This window comes from Microtus pennsylvanicus, chromosome 5 (assembly GCF_037038515.1).
Source record: "Microtus pennsylvanicus isolate mMicPen1 chromosome 5, mMicPen1.hap1, whole genome shotgun sequence".
Taxonomy (NCBI): domain Eukaryota; kingdom Metazoa; phylum Chordata; class Mammalia; order Rodentia; family Cricetidae; genus Microtus; species Microtus pennsylvanicus.
Genome location: NC_134583.1, coordinates 81469334 through 81487105, shown reverse-complemented (window position 1 = coordinate 81487105; position 17772 = coordinate 81469334). Strand labels below are relative to the sequence as shown.

At 48.4% G+C, this 17772-nt stretch overlaps 2 protein-coding genes across 3 annotated transcripts; one reads left to right on the top strand and one right to left on the bottom strand.

Annotated features, from left to right (window-relative positions):
- Window positions 1-2678: 2678 nt before the first annotated feature.
- Window positions 2679-4753, top strand: Fuom (fucose mutarotase). Of its 2 annotated transcripts, XM_075972682.1 has the most exons (6): window positions 2679-2834; window positions 3428-3496; window positions 3663-3733; window positions 3878-3976; window positions 4271-4344; window positions 4533-4753. In XM_075972682.1, the coding sequence occupies exons 1-6, from the start codon at window positions 2750-2752 to the stop codon at window positions 4594-4596; spliced, it is 462 nt and encodes a 153-aa protein (XP_075828797.1). In that variant the 5' UTR covers window positions 2679-2749; the 3' UTR covers window positions 4597-4753. The 2 variants fall into 2 exon arrangements, with proteins under 2 accessions (XP_075828797.1, XP_075828798.1); XM_075972683.1 differs by lacking the exon at window positions 3428-3496 and having other exon boundaries at window positions 2697-2834.
- Window positions 4754-7477: 2724 nt separating this feature from the next.
- On the bottom strand, window positions 7478-11652 carry Prap1 (proline rich acidic protein 1). The gene is made up of 5 exons (XM_075972677.1): window positions 11503-11652; window positions 9651-9717; window positions 8468-8520; window positions 7905-8011; window positions 7478-7797 (listed from the first exon to the last, which is right to left on the bottom strand). The coding sequence occupies exons 1-5, from the start codon at window positions 11508-11510 to the stop codon at window positions 7568-7570; spliced, it is 465 nt and encodes a 154-aa protein (XP_075828792.1). The 5' UTR covers window positions 11511-11652; the 3' UTR covers window positions 7478-7567.
- Window positions 11653-17772: the final 6120 nt, after the last annotated feature.

Here is a 17772-nt window from a genome sequence, read left to right as displayed (position 1 = left end):
ACAGATAGGCACACCATGCAGTGTGAGGTTGGATATTTGTTTAGTGGGTTATGGAAGGGAAGGGGAGAGACGGGAAGGCAGAGAGAGAAAAACGGGAAGGGGAGAGGTGGGAAGAAGGGAGAGAGGCAGAAACTGCCTCTTCTGGAGAAAGAGGGAAAGGAAAGCCTGTGGGGAGCGGGGAAAGAGGGGGCAGGGCTTATCTTTTAAAGGGACAGGACAGACCATTACACCAGCATTTTTACTTTCTATGAGAATGTGATGACTCCAGGTTCCTCATGAGTGGAATTAAGAGTATTTGTTCTTTTGTCTTTATTTCACTTGCACAAGGCTATGAACAGCATCCCCCACCAGAGCTCTTGTGTTAAAATCCTAAAAGTGGTGGGCTTAGAATGCTAGGTGAGTGGAGCTCATACGAGGGTCTGTAAGGCCCCAAGGGAGTGCCTGCAACCCCTTCCCTGTGAAGATGAAATGAGAAGGCGAGCCAGGAAGTCTGTCTTCACCAGACAGCACATCTGCCTTGCTTCAACTTCTAGAACTACAGAGGCCAGAACAACAAGCCTTTAAGTTGAAGCATGTTGAAGCCTAAACTAAGACAAATACTGTCTGAGTTCATTCATGATGTGGTACATTTGTTTAAAGCCTGGTGTTTGCTGGGCAGTGGTGGTGCAGGCCTTTAATCCCAGCACTCAGGAGGCAAAGGCAGATGTGTCTCTGTGAGTTCAAGGCCAGCCTGGTCTACAGACTGAGTTCCAGCACAACTGGGGCTACACAGAGAAACCCTGTCTTGAAAAAAACAAACTGAAACAAAACAAACAGAAAAAGCCTGATGTTTTATGCTGATGTGGGGATTTGCCATTCTCACAGTTATGTAATATATTTTTTTAAGCCATCTTAATATATTGCTCACTATATATTTGTCTTGAGCTTGTGGACAGTCCTGTTCCAGCCTTCATGATAACTGTGACTAGAGTTGTAAGCCACCATCCCCAGCCAGGTCATACATATTGACAGTGTCCAGGTTCTCACTGTCCGGGCTGAAATGGACAGACAGTAGGACAGTGACCTGCACTAGCCCTGACGTTTGCTTTGCCCAGAGCTTCAGTGTGGGGAAATGGCCATCTATTTCCTGTGGCAATATAACATCAGGGCTGCTCTCCAGCCCCTGCCAGTGTGAGAATGGAGATCTGCACGGGAGCACTCTCCAGTTCTGAGCCTCTGGGCATCTGCATAAAAGGCACCTAGTGCGGGGAGAGGGGAGGTCTTTAGTCCCAGCCAGCGCTCAGGCAGCAAGGCCAGCAGATCGCTGAGTTCAAGGCCACCCTGATCTACATAGCAAGTTTCTGGCCAGCTGGGGCTACATAGTGAGATCCTGACACAAACAAACAAAGGGTGGGAGGGGTGAGAGTTGAGACCTATCTGAACTCTAGATTAAAACATACATTATTTCCAAGTATTCAAAGTTTGTTTTATGAAGTTAATACACAGCCCAGACCATGGTAACTGGTGCGATCACTCCACACTGTCTCTCAACCAAAGCTCCCTATTCTGGAACCCAAGTCTCAGGGCCTTTCTCCTGGCAAAGCCCACTCTCCCCCTAGAAGAGGACATTGGATTCCCTGGGACTAGGGTTTCAGATAGTTGTGGTGTTGGGGATTAAACCCAGGTCCAGGAAGGGCAGCTGGTGCTCTTAGCCATTCAACCATCTCTCCAGTCCTAATGTTCACTTATTAAACCTGGGCACTCAGAGAAGTGTGTGTTAGCCATTGATTGGCCCAAGGAGGTGACCACTCGACAGGAGAAACCTTGAAATCGAGTTAATTGGTTTATTAGCTAATTGTTTTTAACTTTAAAAATACATATGAATGGTGTCCCTACAATTATGTCTGTGTACCACATGTGTGCCTGATGACTCAGAGGCCAGAAGAGGCCGATAAAACCCTTGGAATTGGAGTTACAAATAGTTGTGAGCCCCCAAACCCCAGTCCTATGGAAGAGCAACCTATGCTCTTACCGACTGAGCCATCTCTCCAACCTCTCGCTGGTTTAATTTTCGTTCCTGCTCTCAGCATACACCTCAGTTATTTGTCCTGAAAACTGAAACAGTGTTTAAGATGTTCGGTGGGAGATTCTGTTTCAACACTGGGCCTAACATAGCACACCCAGACGTGTGTATGTGTGTGTGTGTGTGTGTGTGTGTGTGTGTGTGTGTGTGTACGCACACGCGTGCGCTAAACTCACTGGTTCCACCCTGGCGGGACAGGAACCCACCATACCCTTGGCTTCAGAGAGTTCGAGACAAATGGAGTGTATGCAGATTGTCCCCAAAAGGAGCTCCCTCAAACCCTGATGAAGCTCTCAGCTTCTTTAAACTATTTGGTTTCTGGCCCCAGTACAATTTGGGAATTTTGATTTGGTTTTGCCTTTATCCTGGTTTGCCTCCAAACTGAAGCAGAAATGTTATTTCTCACCCTTCACTCATCACTGCCACCAAGTTGGGCAGCAGTGGCCATATCAGAGCCGTCTGAGCTGGGGCACCAGATATCCTAGGGCCAAGGGTGCTTCTCTGGCATTTTTATCCTCCCCACACGGATTTGCTCTCTGAACTTTCCCACAATCTGCCAGGCCTCAGAGTTTTGCGTCGTTACCCAGGGCCAGACACAGCTATCCAGCGGTTGGATCCACCTCTCCTCTGGCACCGCCCCTATCCGTGTGGCACCGCCCTGCCCCCAACTCCGCCAGTTCTGCGGCCATGGTTATGCTCAAGGGCATCCCGAAGGTGCTGTCGCCGGAGCTGCTATTCGCACTTGCTCGGATGGGTCACGGAGACGAGATAGGTGAGCTTGTAGAAAGACAAGCCGGCAGCGTGGCCTCTAGCAGCGGTGCGGTCTGCACGGGGAGCCCTTGACCGGCAGAGTCCAGGAATGCCTGGGACACTACGTCACCTTGCTCTTCAGAACAGGAAGCATCCGGTTGCTTCAGAAAAAAGGCTGAATTGAAGCCTACCATTGGCTCAGGCCGCAGAATTCTGGAAAGGGCAAACCAGGTTCCAAATTCAGCAGCAAGATAGTTCCCAGACCTCCCACGTGGTCTCCCAGGCTGCCCTGAGGTCTGCTGGATTCTCTGGCCCTGGCCTGGTGCCCTAGGACAAGACCCGACCGCCAAAGGCTGGGGTGAGAATATTGGTTCCTCCTCCCAGTCACTGGTTTCATTGCCTCCTTTATATAGTGTCTTTTTTTCTGCTGCTCTGAAGGGAGCTAATGGAGTAACCCATGATCTGTCCCCACTAACTGGAGTGGGAAGGATATACTGACCGGGCATCTGGACATCCCAGATGGTGGGCTGTGTTGATAATGCACAAGGATGTGTGGGTGCGATACGTGAGGGGATCATCTGGGAGGGAGAACCACACCACCTTCTCTCCCTTCAGTTCTTGCAGATGCAAACTTCCCAACTTCCTCCATCTGCCAGTGTGGGCCCGTAGAGATCCGAGCAGATGGTGAGCACTGTAGATAGACCCGGTCCTGGTTCTGTGCCCTCTCTGTCCTGGCCCCTCATTCCTGTTAACTGGTTGCTTACTGTGACCCAAAATGAAAGTTTGAGACAGGCGGGGTTACAGGTCATGATGAGAACAGAGGCCTGACCCCAGCTCCGTGTCCTCCTAGGCCTGGCCATCCCACAGCTCCTGGAGGCTGTGCTGAAGCTGCTGCCCCTGGATACCTATGTGGAAAGCCCGGTGAGGAGCAAAAGCTGTGCGCTGAGCTGAGCCTCAGTTTCCTCTTTGCCAGACTTCATATGACCCCACACCCCTAAAGGGCCCCCTGTCTCAGGGGAACCCTGGAGGTGCCTGGGGCCACAGAGCTGATCCCTGTCTCCCCAGGCTGCTGTGATGGAGCTGGTGCCCAGTGACAAGGAGAGGGGCCTGCAGACCCCAATATGGAACCTCTATGAATCCCTTCTGCTCACAGCTGGCTGCAAGGTGAGTGCAGCCCCGAGAATGGGCCCCTCTGTCTCCTAGAGGCTCAGGAAAAGTCAATCATGGGGGTACAGATGCCAGAGGTGTATCTGAGCCTGTGGCCACCTCCCTTTGAGCATCCTCCCTCTCCACTCAAGCCTCTTCTGCTTCCTCCTCCTCCCAGAGGAATAGAACCTAGAAGGACAGGGTTCCATTGCTGCTACCTCCTAGCTATTTCCTGGTGGAGTACTCAACTCAGGAAGCCACCCAGAGGACTTTCGGGCAAGGTCCCTCCAACCGTGCCATTTTATCTTCCAGAAAGCTCTGATGAAGATAGAGAGATTTGAGTTTTATGAACGTGCAAAAAAAGCTTTTGCTGTGGTCGCAACCGGGTGAGTTTCTACCGCGTCCAGGTGACTTGGGCAAGTCCTTATCCAGGCCCCGGGAACTGCCTCTACCTCTGCTCTGCCCAGGAAGACAGGAGGGACTTGTGCTGCAGAGTTCCTGAACATTGTTGAGCAGGAGGGATAGAAGTAGAAAGGGGCAAAGTTAGAGTTTCAGCACCCTGACCCTCTGGCAGGGAGACGGCACTCTATGGAAACATCATCCTCAAGAAGGGAACGCTTGACCTCGGACCCTCATAGAGACCACCGGTACCCTTTGACAGCACTCAGACCTGGACCCCAGATCTTGAGAGACTCTGCTGACCCTGACAGAGATTTTCCCCCTCCCCTGATATGTGAAATTGAGGGGGTGGGGAGAGAAGTCACTGTCAATCTTTAAAGGTTTTGTACTCATGAACTTGTCTTGTGGTCAGTTCCAGGGAGGCCATTAACTTCCAAATAAGCACCCGCTACCCACCCATCTTTGTTGCGTCCTCAGGTGGAAAATCCGTATGGAATATGAAGCTTGGAGGTTGCTTGAGGGCTGGGAGCTGGACAGGAGCTAGGCCTGGGTAGGAACCTGAGAGCTGAATTGGGTCTGTGGCTGTGGCCTGGGTCTAGACGAAGGGCTAAGGTGTAGTTGATGTTGGGTGGGCTGCACAGCAGGGGACTGGAGGCGGCTGCACACGATGCTTGTGGGAATTGGGAGTTTCTGAATTCCTCACTTGGGTTGCAACACACAGTTGATTCGTGACTAGGGCCAATCTCTGAACTCTAGGCCAGAGGGCAAAGTGGCAGAGTTGGACTGGACACTTTAAATGGAAGGATGTTGACGCCCAGACGTAACTGCTCAGCTGCTAGGGAGGGTCATGCTGACCTTCCTGGTTCAAGGTCAGAGAGGTCTGGGTGTGGACGGAGCCCACCATGCTTATACTTGGCAGGCTGAGCACCCACTACCTATGCCTGAGCAGCTATTAAGTCCAGGAACTCAGATGCAACCTGGCTGCTCCTAACTTTGACTCTTCAGTTGTCCCGGGTGGTAAAGGATCAATTGGGGCTCAGAATCGCACACAGAAATAGCAAGGTTGGAGGGGAGGAACTTAGAAGGGCCTGAAACAGTTTCCCTTGTGAAAACCTGGATGTGTCTACACCACATGTCTGCAGACTATTGGGGAATGTTCATAGCAGCTTCTTCTGTACTGGCCAAAAGTTGCAAACAACCAAAAGTTGAGCAGGTGAGTAGACAGTCCCTATGATGCCCAAGCGCTGTTAACTTTTGAGCTATCTCCAGCCCCAGTTCCCCTCTAGGAGGAAATGCCCACAGAGGTTCCTGGCTCGGGCAAAGCTAGAAAGAAACCTGGCCATAGCACTACCCTGGGTCAGTAGATACTTTTGGTCCCAATACAACACTGGGCTCTTGGAACCCCAGCATCTGCAGGTCCTCTGCTTAGATTCAGGGATGTGAAAACGGAACAGCTCAAATCTTGACCATGGGTCTGACCTCACGGGCACTGGGCAGAGACTCACTGGGCACTGCTTCCTGACCACCTGCACCTGAATCTCTAGATTAGGCTAGGGGCCAGAAGTGATAAAGAAAGAAAGGAGAGCACTTGGGTGTCCTTATGTGGGATTTGGTTCTACCTGGGACCTGGATAGGATTTGGGCACCTCTGCTCTGCTGATTAGGGACTATAAATAGATTCATTTCGATTCAGATTCTTATTAGGATGGCAGGCAGCGCACCTGGAGATGAGGGCTGCCCCTTGAGGTCACTATCAAAGCAATGGGGTTTTTTTTGTGTGTGGTTTTTTTTGTGTGTTTTTGTTTTTTGTTTCTTGTTTTTTGTTTTGTTTTGTTTTGTTTTTTCGAGACAGGGTTTCTCTTTGGCTTTGAGGCCTGTCCTGGAACTAGCTTTTGTAGACCAGGCTGGCCTCGAACTCACAGAGATCTGCCTGTCTCTGCCTCCCGAGTGCTGGGATTAAAGGCATGCGCCACCATCGTCCAGCTGTCAGAGCAATGTTATTCATCTTCAGGACCCTGGACTTGACTGTATTGTGGGGGCCTAGATTCATCTACAATGTGTACTCCTCTGCAATGTGGGGGCAGTAGACTCAAGTAATATAAAGACCCCTGGTTCATCGCTGAGATGGAGCATTGGCTCCTGCTTCGTGGGGCTTAGAGGTCTGGGTGCACACGAACCCTCGCTCCTCCCACTCATGTCCTGGGGACATGAAACATCCATGAAGCTCTAGGGTGCGTGAGATTGATAGGTGACCTACACAGCTGCATGGGGCTTGGGTGCATTGGGATGGAGAGCTGATGACCTCTCTTAAGCTGTCTGTTCTGCCTGAGCTACTGGGGCTGATGAATGTGTGGCTCTGTGGCCCCTAGTGCCTTCCACTGCAAGGGTAGGATTGGTAGTTACCCCAGTATCTGTATGCCACGTGTGAGGTAGTTCATCTTAGGTGCTGAGGCCTGAGCAAGGCCATGAGGACAGGCACCCCAGAAAGATCCAGAAAACTAGGACAGGAAGTCTGAGCTCTGACTCACTCTTCTGAGCACCTCCATGTGTGTCCACCTGTTTACCCGTGTATCTATCTGCCTATGTCCCCAAGCACACGCATAGCTACACAGCTCTATACCTGTGTATACGCAAACCTATGTACCTGTCAACTCTGTACCTATGTGCCTGTGTAACTATACACCTGTGCACCGCCTGCATACATCTTTGTAACTACAGACCTATTCATGTGTGTACCTATGTGTCTGCACATTTAGCTATGCATTTCTGCATGTGTGTACCTATACACATGTGAAACTATGTGCCTATGTACCTGAACATTCACCCAACCTCCCACGCCTTCATAAACATGTCCTTTCTCAGCTTCTTCAGCGGGAATTCCAGGATAGGTTTCATTTCCCTGCTGAGTCTACAACTGCTTACTGGTCCCCACACTTGACATGCTTATCACTTCATCCCTACCTGTGGAAAGATGGACCCAAGGAGAACTATTCATGAGCTGAGGGTCAGCTAGACCTTGTGCCTACGAAGCTTTGGATGAGCCATATTTGGCAGTGATACCTCTTCCTCCTGGGCCTAGCTGCTGTGCCCCGGGATTGCTGGCCTCAAAGATGCTCATGGCTTCACCCTGTTTGCAGGTGTTTATTTTTGCTAGCTGGGGGAAGTCAGTGGTCATAACAGCCTGGGCCTCATGACAGGAGTGGGAGAGTGGTTAGGGTTTGCTGGAGTCCTCCAGAGAGTGAGAGATGTGGTCAAGGTCCTTCTCTGGCCCCTGGAGCACCTGACGATGTATCTTGAGCAACATCCGGGGCACCGCTTCATCCTGGACCTCCTCATACTTCGGATGGAGGAGGCTGTCAAGATCCGGTTCTGGGCCGTGAAGAGGGTTCCGAAGATGGCTCAGGAGGTCTTTTTCTACAGTCTCCACCAAGGTCATGGCATCTGGGAAGAGGCAGAAGTAGGTGTGGCCTCAGTCTCCCTCACAAGTTCCTCCCCACTAGCCTCCTGTACAGTTGGACCCCATGAGGTGGCCTTGGTCCCACTCTGACCTGCAAGCTTTTCCTCAGCGGCTGCAAGCTTCTGCTTGGGCACAGGCAGCAGTGCCCCCAACTGGTTGTCCTTCTCCAGGGCCTCCATGGCTTTGGTACCCAACGCCCTGCCAGCATGAGTAGGGTAAGGTTCACGCACAGGTGGGAAAAGTTAGACACTTGAGAAAACATTCTCTGCCCCCAGGCAGCTGCCGGGTCTAGAAGCCACTCCATACCCACCCACTTCATCAACTGCCCTGTAAGACCTGGTACATGGCTTTGCGCCCCCAGTGTCTCTAATGCAGTAGGTGCAGGGGTGAGGTCTGAGGGGGTCAGAGCCTTCCCTGGGCAGGGTCCTCAAGGATATTGTGCTGTTCTAAAACTTAGTCCGTTGCAGGCTTCAGGGAGAGCTGAGTCTGGGAGATGCCCAGGGGTCCCTGGGAGATGACCTGGGGCTCCTGGAGGGGGGGACTCCCAAGGAGGGATCTGTAGGGTTTGAGTATCAACTCCTTCTCGAAGCTTCTGAACTGCCATGTTCTCCATCCCCCAGTGCATCAGCCCACATTGCCTTCTGGAGCACTTACTTCTCTGTTTCCTGTTCAAGGATCACATGTTTGCCTTTGGTCTTGACCGGGACCTAGGAGAGTAGGTCATGGGTGGGGATTTTTCCAGTTAGTAGTCCAAGGTTGGAGGACACCCAGGGAGAGGCCACCCTGAGGCCCACCCACAGGCAGGGCTTCCTCTCAACCAGTGTTTAACTCTAAGGGATAAGGGTCACTGTGGATATCAGGATTGCAGGTAGGGGATTTAGAACACCAGCCTGTCCCTAAATGACCAGTCTACCTGAATGCCTGGCCTGAAGAAAGGAGAATCCTTCAGCAGGTACCCGGAACTCACTTCGGACTCTGCACCCTCACTACACCCTGGACTTTTGCACCAATTAAGGCTGTGCTTCCCCCTCCCCGACCTGGCTAATGGCCCAGAAGGTAGTTGGCGCCTCTGAACGTAACACCTTATGAGACAAAGTAACAGGAGAGAAGTGAGGCAAAGGGCGACCTTGGGGAAGTGCCCAGCTCCAAGAAGCTGAGGTTGGCTGTAAAGGGTGGCCCTCCCTCAACCTCTTCTGTTGCCATGTGCGCAGGCCGAGTTTGCTTGGCACGGGGCAAGCTCAGTTCATTTCCTTCTGGGCCCTCTGTCACCAGGCTAGACCATGCCCTCGGTGAGTATGCCAGGGTCAGTGTGGAGAAGACCCACCTCACACAGGGTCATCCTAGATGGTCCATGTCCTCACCTGTAATCATTTGTGTCATGAAGCCCAAACCCTCCCACCCTGGGGCCACCTGAGTGTCATAGGAACTCATGTCCCCGCCTGGTAACATGAGTGCCATGGAGGACCATGTTCACTCATCCTGGGGTCACCTGGGTGTCATGGAGGCTCACATCCCCATGTGGTTATGTGGGTATGATTGAGACCCATGTCCTTCAGGTCACCTGGATATTATGGAAGCCCATATCCTCACCTGGTGACCTGGGTGTCATGGAGATTTTCCCACTAGACCCCAGAAGGGCCCATGCCCTTCTCTTCCTGAGGCCCCCTCCTTAGTACTCACACGATGTTGCTACCACATTAGCCATGTGGCTCTACCCTGCCTCCCCTCTCCTTGCCTAGCGTGGGGTAGAGGAAAAGAGGTCCTTTCCAATAATCCCCACTAACTGGGGCAGAGGTGGGCAGCCAGGGATGAGGCCAGGTAGAGGAGCCCCATATACCTGGCGTGCTGGGATTGCACCGGCTTCCTGCAGCAGCACAGCCACCATACAGGTGGCCAGGAGAAACCTGGGGGACCAGAGAGAAAATGTGAGGTGGTGAAGAGTCACCTCAGCTCCTGATGAGCCAGTCAAGACCTGCTGGGGCCAGTGGCATGTGTCTTGGGCAGAAGGATCAAGGGGAGGTCCCTGCTGATCCATTAGCTCTTGATTGATTTCACAGGAAAGGCAGGCAGAATAAGCAAACAAGATGCTCAGGGCACACCTGCTCTGTCTCGATGCCAAGTTCTCCACAAGACACCACATGCTCTAGGCACATCCTATGTGACAGGACACTGCCAGTCAGTGCCGAGGATTCCAGAGGCCATACAGACACACACATGGGCCTGCATACACGTATGCATGACAACATTAGCAGAATGGATGGAGGCCCTAGCACAATACCATATGTATCACAGTACTCCTGAGAATCCGTGACCCATGGTCTTGGGAATAGGGTAACTTCTAGTAGGCTCCCAGTGGCCAGTAGCCCCAGCCCCACCATACAAACAGAAGGAATGGCAGGTATTTTTGAACATGTAGTTGTAGAAAGGTATTCATTTGTGTGAAGTATGCATGTGTTTGTGTTATATGGTATGCATATGTATACATGCATGTGTGTGTCTGTGTCTCTGTGTGTCTGTCTTTGTGTGTACTAAAGCCTCAAAGAAACCTCTCAGCCAGGCAGTGGTAGCACATGCCTTTAATCCCAACACTTGGGAGGCAAAGGCAGGTGGATCTCTGTGAGTTCAAGGCCAACCTGGTCTACAGAGTGAGTTCCAGGACAGCCAGGATTACACAGAGAAACCCTGTCTCGAAAGAAAAAATGAAAGAAAGGTAAGGAAAGAAAGGGAAAAGAGGGGGGAAAGGGAAGGGAAAGGAAGGGAAGGGGGAGAAGAGGGGAGAAGAAAAGGGAGGGGAGAGGAGAGGAGAGAAGAGGAGAGGAGAGGAGAGGAGAGGAGAGGAGAGAAGAGAAGAGAAGAGAAGAGAAGAGAAGAGAAGAGAAGAGAAGAGAAGAGAAGAGAAGAGAAGAGAAGAGAAGAGAAGAGAAACCTTTCCTCTTCTCTGCAATTCAGCACTTTGTGATAGGGATAAAGGACAGCAGGTGAGGATCTGGCCACATAGGGTTGAGTAGCCCTGTCTCACCTCAGAACTGCTAGACAGAGGCCTATTCTTATGCTGGGCAGAGAGATGAACATGGAGAACCTCACCCTAGCTTTTGTCCTCTCTGTCCTCTGCCTCCGTGATGATTCTTGTTCTACAGGGGCCCTAGGTCTCATTGGGAATGAAACCCTAGCTCCAGGGTGACCAACAATCAGGTTGTCTGATTCCTGCCTCTACTCCCACCAGCCCTCAAAGGCTGCTACATATTCCCCTGCCTCCCCTACCCTGCCACTGTCCCCTTTCTTTTGGGCCATCACAGCCTGGAATTGTTGCCTCTTCATAGGGGTCCTTTAGGATTGAATGGTCTACTGGCTCAGGGTCCCCATAGGACAACTCACCCTCATGCCTATCTGGAGGCCACTTGGGATGCTCTTAGAGATCAACCCTGGATTGCAGACCCAGAGTGGGTGTTTTGCAGTAAGGGGGGGACTTTCCCTCCCATCCCTCCTTCCTTCCCTTCTTCCCCTAAGATACTCCTCTGGAATCAGGCTTCAAATGGGGATAGACTAACCCCCAGGGCTTATCTCTAAGTCAGAACACCTGAACTCAGACTCAGGGTGACCCTAACCACACATTCAGGCCCACCCTGGCCAGTGCCCTACTGCCAACTTTTAAGGATAGGAAAGTTAGAGCCTGGGGGCCATGACATCACCTCTTCATGACTGGTGCTCCCTCTCGGTGCCAAGAAGCTCTAGGCGAGTGGAGAAGCTGCAGATCCCAGTCTCCAGGTGCCTGGTCCTCTTTCTCCCAACCCTGGCTGCTTAGGGTTTTATTGCCCCTACATGGGTGTGTCTGATCAGAGGTCAGGGGCCAGCAACCAGCAATCACTGGGCAGTAGGTGATCCTGCCCCACAATATGACTTGAGCAGTGAACACAGACTGAGCCACCAGGAGACTTTGGATCTCTCACCTGGCAGTTCTACCATGACCTGCCCATTTTAGCACTGGACCACCCGCCACGGGACCACTAGCTCCTGTTCCCTGGTCACCATAGCCGAAGTCTTCTGCATGCGTAGGCACTTGGCTCTGTTACCCCTCGACCCTCTACGGGGCTAAGCTTCAGACCAACAACGACAATACCCAAGTGTCCCCAGAGCTGGCCCAGGGTGGGATTCTATAGAACAGAGTAAAGATCATAAAAACACCAAGCTCTTCGAGGCTTCTTGGCCTCACCCCTTTCCTTTGGGACTTCAAGATAGAGCAGTTGTCACTCCAAGAAACAATTGCACTTTGGGGAGGCAAACCCTAAATAAATGAGTCACTTTCAAAGAGGCAACTACAGTCAGGGCTCAGGGAGCTGGTCTCCCCCTGGTGGGGACAGGCAGTCACTGCAGATAGCCAGAGCTTCCGGGAGACCCAAAACTAAGGAAATGGTTGAAATTCAAAGAGACAGTATTAGGATCAGACTGCACGCACTGGCTTTGTGGGAGCCTAGGCAGTTTGGATGCTCAACTTACTAGACCTGGATGGAGGTGGGGGTTCCTTGGACTTCCCACAGGACAGGGAACCCTGATTGCTTTTCGGGCTGGGGGGAGACTTAATTGGGGGAGGGGGAGGGAAATGGGAGGCGGTGGCGGGGAAGAGACAGAAATCTTTAATAAATAAATAAATTAATAAAAAAAAGAGACAGTATTGAGAAAGTACTGAAATACACAGTACCAGAAATACTTTTATAACAATCCTCCTCAAAGTAATGGGGACAGGCAGCAGCCTTGAAAGAAGACGTACACCATCCTACCATGGTCCAACACTCCCTCTGTGAATCCAAGGTTATCTTGTGTGGTGATTTCAATGAGAATATCCCCTGCACAGCCTTACATATTTTAATACTCTGGGCCCAGTTTGTGGAACTGTTTAGGAAGGATTAGGAGGTGTGGCTTTGTTACTGGCGTTACTGGGGGTAGACTTTGAGGTTTATAAGGCCCATGCCGTTCTCAGTTATCTCTCTTCCTCTCCTTTCTCCCTCTCTCCCTCTCTCCCTCCCTCCCTCTCCCATCTTTCTCTCTGTTATAGGGATCTAGCAGAGTCGCTGTATCTAGGGTAAGCATTAGAACAAATAGTTGTTTTCTAGATGTATTTTGAAGAAATCATGGTGAAAACAGTGATTATTTTCCATGGTTTATAGAATTGTTTCTCTGAGGGAGCTTTACAGCCCTTGTGTGGCTTTGACCACAAGACTCTTCTGGCACACCTGAGGCTCTTGGATAATTGGGCACTGCACATGGAACACAGTAAAGACTAAAATGGTGGGGATGCGATGTTTTCATTCAGAAAAGATGAACGGATTAGATCAGGGACTTTGGTATAAGGAACTTGTTTAACCAAAAAGAAAGCAACTTTGTGTGATAATCAATAATATGCCTTTGAACGGCTGTTTGAGGCTCAGTTCATCAGACACTGTCCCTCCCTGTCGCCACACAGGCCTAAGGAATTCATCTTGGAGCGACCTTTCTTCAGCCAACCCACACAACACAGAACACCTGATATCTGGTGCCCAAATGGATATCTTAATATAATTACTGATTCTCAATATGCAGAAGGAATTTATTCTTGATAATTCAGAATTAACTTTGTTATTTATAGAACTACAACAGGCAGTCTGGGAAAGGGATTGCCCACTTTATCTTACTCCCATTCAGCCCCATGCTGGATTGCCTGAGCCATTAACAAAAGGAAATAAAGAGGTTGATTGAGTATTAATAAAACTGTATTAAAAGCTTCAAAATTTCATTTAAAGCATAATGTTAATAATAAAGGCTTAAAATTATTTCATAACCTGATGACAAGCTAAAAAATTATTTTTAAAACTGTCCTACTTGTTCTTTATATAATCAAATTCCTTTACCTACAGGAAGTAATCCTAAGGATGCTCAAAAATAAAGCTTGACAAATGGATGTATTACATGTAACAAACTTTTTAAAGTTAAAATATATGCATTATACTATTAATACATACTCTGGATTGCAATGGACATCTGCCTTAAGTTCTAAAAAGGCTGATTGTATAATTATACATTTATTAGGTACAATGGCTATAATACACTGATAAAAATTAAAGCTGATAATGCCCCTGCTTATGTTTCCAGTAAAATGAAACAAATTTTTACATGTCATAACATAAAGCACATTGCAGAAATACCATATAATCCTACAGGACAAACAATTGTTAAAATATCTAATCACTCACACTCTAAAGAGATGCTAATAAAACATGAGGGGGATATGAGGACTCCCAGAGATACTTTACATAATGCTTTACTAACTCTAAATTGTTGAATTCTAATGAAACAGGGACAACAGTGACCAGTTGTTGAATTCTAATGAAACAGGGACAACAGTTACCAAAAAGCATTGAACCATAAAAAAATTGCTGAATGGAGTAAGCTTGTATACTACACAGATGCTTTAACAGCAGAATGACAACCAGAAAAGGTGTTAAGATGGGGCCAAGGGTATGCTTATGTTTCTGCAGGAGATGGAAAGTTGTGGAAGAAAGAGATACAGAAAGTCCTTAAAGCAGACAGCTGATTTTCCTACATGGGGACAGCTTAAGAAATTGACTGAAGGAGATGCGGTAATTTGGTTGGCTAGGAAACCTTTGAATGTGACAACTTTGTTCCTTGCTGTGCTGTCTGTGGTAACTGTCCAGGTAACAGAGACTAAACATGCTTACTGGGCTTATATTCATAATTCTCCAATTAACAAAAGAGTAAGTTGGGGAGACAGAGATATTCCTGTTGTGATCAGTGAATTCTCTTGTTTACCTTTTGCTGCCTGGGGCCAGCCTCCAGCAGCGCAGGGCTCAAAGGGAAATTCATGGAGTCTGTGAAGAACTTAGTGGAAAGACACTCACACATGCTCTTGATGGTCTCTTTCTTTGTTATTCTTTATTCTCCTTTCTCCTTTATCCAGAAATGTCCCTTCTATATCTCTTGATGTATTTCTTCTCTCTTGATGTTCTCCTCCTAATTCTCTCATTCCTGATGTTTTCCTTCTAACTCCTTCTAATTCTGTCTTTATTCTTTCCCTTACAGTTTATATACCCCAGCAAAATCTTCCAGGCCATATAAAAATTACAGTGTGGTTACATTCTATTTTCCAAGTGAATGATTACAATGAATACAAGTAGGAAACAACATGCTTTCCATTTCCCATAACACAAATAAACATTTTACGTATTACAGGTGAAAAACAAATTATCCCAAGAACCCATGTACATTCATCCCCAAGCAACTTGTTATAGATTAACAGACTATGAACAATCAAGGTATTCTTTTACTGGTAGACTGTATTTTGTGGTTACAAAGAAAGGGCCAATCACTTTATAACTTATCTTGAACGTAAGAAAGCTTAAAGGAATCACAAACCTAAACTTTTATACATGAAAAACAATCAATCAGCTCTACTATAAATCTTTATTTTTTTTTTATACTCACCACTATACCAACGAGGATACTATAAATCTTTAGGATGCATACCCACTCATTAATAGTTTTTTATATCAGGAGGTTGAGGGCAGAAATGGGTACAAGGAATTAATCATCACCTTTGGTCATCAACTAATCCTAGCAAGAAAGGCATGCCAACTAATGACCTTCTATGCCTGAGATAGAGGGCAAGGAAATTAGAAACCATACTGTAGGAGTGCAAGGAATTCCTATTTATATGGGTAATGAAACTCAGTGTATAAATATAATTTTTCAAATTTGGTTATGTATAGTTTATACTACCTGGGATTTTCATAATAAATTTTAGTTGTTTCATGCATCTGGTTTTAGAGGACAGTAGATTAATGCTACTAGTTCCATTAAATCTGCGGGCTACGAGCTGGACGATGCTTTCCCAGCTGAAATGGACGGGGCGCAGCATAGCCCTGGACTGCCATCGGAGCACCTCCCTTGACAATCTCAAAGGTTTCTGGCCAGAGCCTATGGAGCTGCCAGGCACTCTGATGGCTCAAAAGGGTTTTGCCAGTGAGCAAAACCTACCCTGACACAAGACGTGCCCTTTGAAACGTTGCTAATCTCATATTATGGAAAAAGTATCAAATTTACATATTGTTGCTACATTCCCACTACTATTTATTTGGCGGGATTTTGTGTGTGTGTGTGTGTGCCCAAAATTATTTCTAGATTTTTGCATAGCCTAACAATGGTCAATGAAACTGTTTAAAAAAAAAAAAAACCTCTTAGGAACTCAATAACAAGAAGACAAATAGCCTGCTTGAAAAACATTTAGAATATCTGAATTGATCTTTCACTAAAGACACACAAATGACTAATGGCCCCATGAGAAGATGCCAAGCTTCAGCCACCAGAGCAATACGTACAAGGTGCGAAGTGCACCGTGCATGCCTGTTTGGTGGACTGGGTCTCCCCTAAAGTCCACACTGAAGTTCTAATCATTTAGACTGTGTCTGTAGTTGTAGACAGGATCTTTTTAAAAGACTGTTAAGGGCTGTCTTAGTTAGGGCTTCTCTTGCTGTGATGAAACACCATGATCAAAAAACAAGATGGGGAGGAAAGGTGTGGTGGCCCACAAGGGACTCGGTTTCCATCCAGAGTCTATTCTGCTTATGAATCATTTGAGTTTAAGCTTGCTTGTTTCAGTCTCCTTGAGGGCTGGAAGAAAGTTCTGATTGAGCCCACTGGGGAGGGGGGGAATACATTATCTATTAAGACACAGGCTGGTGTATGCCAGCCAAAGGCACATATAGATAGAAAAGGAAACTGCTTGCTGCTGGCAGGACTCACCCGTTAGACAGCGAGCCCGCTTGTACTTTCTCCCAAGGACAGTACAGGGAGGTGGTTAACTGACCGTACGGCTCTTTGTTCTGCTTTCTGCTCTTAACTGTATAAAAGCAAGTTCTGAAATAAACTCTGGGCTGTTTGGTATTGGCCAAAAGACCTCCCGGATCTATCCTGTGTTTCTGCCTCAGTTTCTTTCACCTGCCTTTTCTCCAACCCTCGCACCTGCCCCCTTCCAGGTACTCAGATTGACTGACTCGTCGGAAGGCTCCAACAGAAAGGGTTTATTGGACTTATGCTTCCATCACAGAAGGAAGTCAGGACAGAAACTCAAACAGGACAGGAACCTGGAGGCAGGAACTGAGGCAGAGGCCATGGAGGGGTGCTGCTTACTGGCTTACTCCACATGGCTTTCTCAGTCTATTTTCTTTTAGAACCCAAGATCACCAGCTCAGGGGTGACTCCACCCACAATGTGCTGGACACCCCCCCCCCCCAATCAATCACTAATGAAGAAAATGCTCTACATGCTGGCCACCGCCCAATCTTATGGAGGCATTTTCTCAGTTGTTTCCTCCTCTTAGATGACTATAGTTTGTGTCAAGTTGACATAAATCTAGCCAGCATAAGAGTAGAGAATTATGATGAATAATCTTGGTTGTCAACTTGGCTGCATCTGGGATCGATTATTACCCAAGCTACTGAGTACAAGAAGAAAAATCCTAGATCTCGAAGGCAATCCAGATAAAAGGACATGGAAGAGAGAAGCTAGCCTTTTGCTTGTTTGCTCTCACTCTCAATGACAAGTTCATTTATCCTGTTGCTATGGCATTAACTTCTGGATTCCAACATAGACCGGACATCAGCGGCTTTTCAGGAATCCCCAAGGCTTCTGGGGCCAACTTGGGACTGCTGGGACATCTAGCCTTATGGATTGAAAAATCACTGGATTCTCAGCCTCCAATGTGAGACAGTCATTGTTGGACGACCAGGATCACATACGCTAAGCCAATGTAAGAGATCACATATATACATGTCTATTCATTCTCCCAGTTATGTTCCTGTAGAGAACACTGACCCGTACAAGGAAGTAGCTCAGTTGGTAGAATGCTTGCCAGGCATGCGCAGAGAGCCCTGAGCCCTTTTCTGAGGACTACATAAATGGGTACGGTGGTG

What these genes read in the sequence shown, in the direction of transcription:
- Fuom (XM_075972682.1), top strand. Translation starts at nt 2,750, where the DNA reads ATGGTTATGCTCAAGGGCATCCCGAAGGTGCTGTCGCCGGAGCTGCTA. An exon ending in CGTAGAGATCCGAGCAGATG is followed by an intron (nt 3,497 to 3,662) that starts GTGAGCACTGTA and finishes GTGTCCTCCTAG; the next exon opens with GCCTGGCCATCCCACAGCTC. An exon ending in TTTGCTGTGGTCGCAACCGG is followed by an intron (nt 4,345 to 4,532) that starts GTGAGTTTCTAC and finishes ACCCTCTGGCAG; the next exon opens with GGAGACGGCACTCTATGGAA.
- Prap1 (XM_075972677.1), bottom strand. An exon ending in CTTGAACAGGAAACAGAGAA is followed by an intron (nt 8,012 to 8,467) that starts GTAAGTGCTCCA and finishes TCATGCTGGCAG; the next exon opens with GGCGTTGGGTACCAAAGCCA. An exon ending in CGCTGAGGAAAAGCTTGCAG is followed by an intron (nt 7,798 to 7,904) that starts GTCAGAGTGGGA and finishes GCCTCTTCCCAG; the next exon opens with ATGCCATGACCTTGGTGGAG.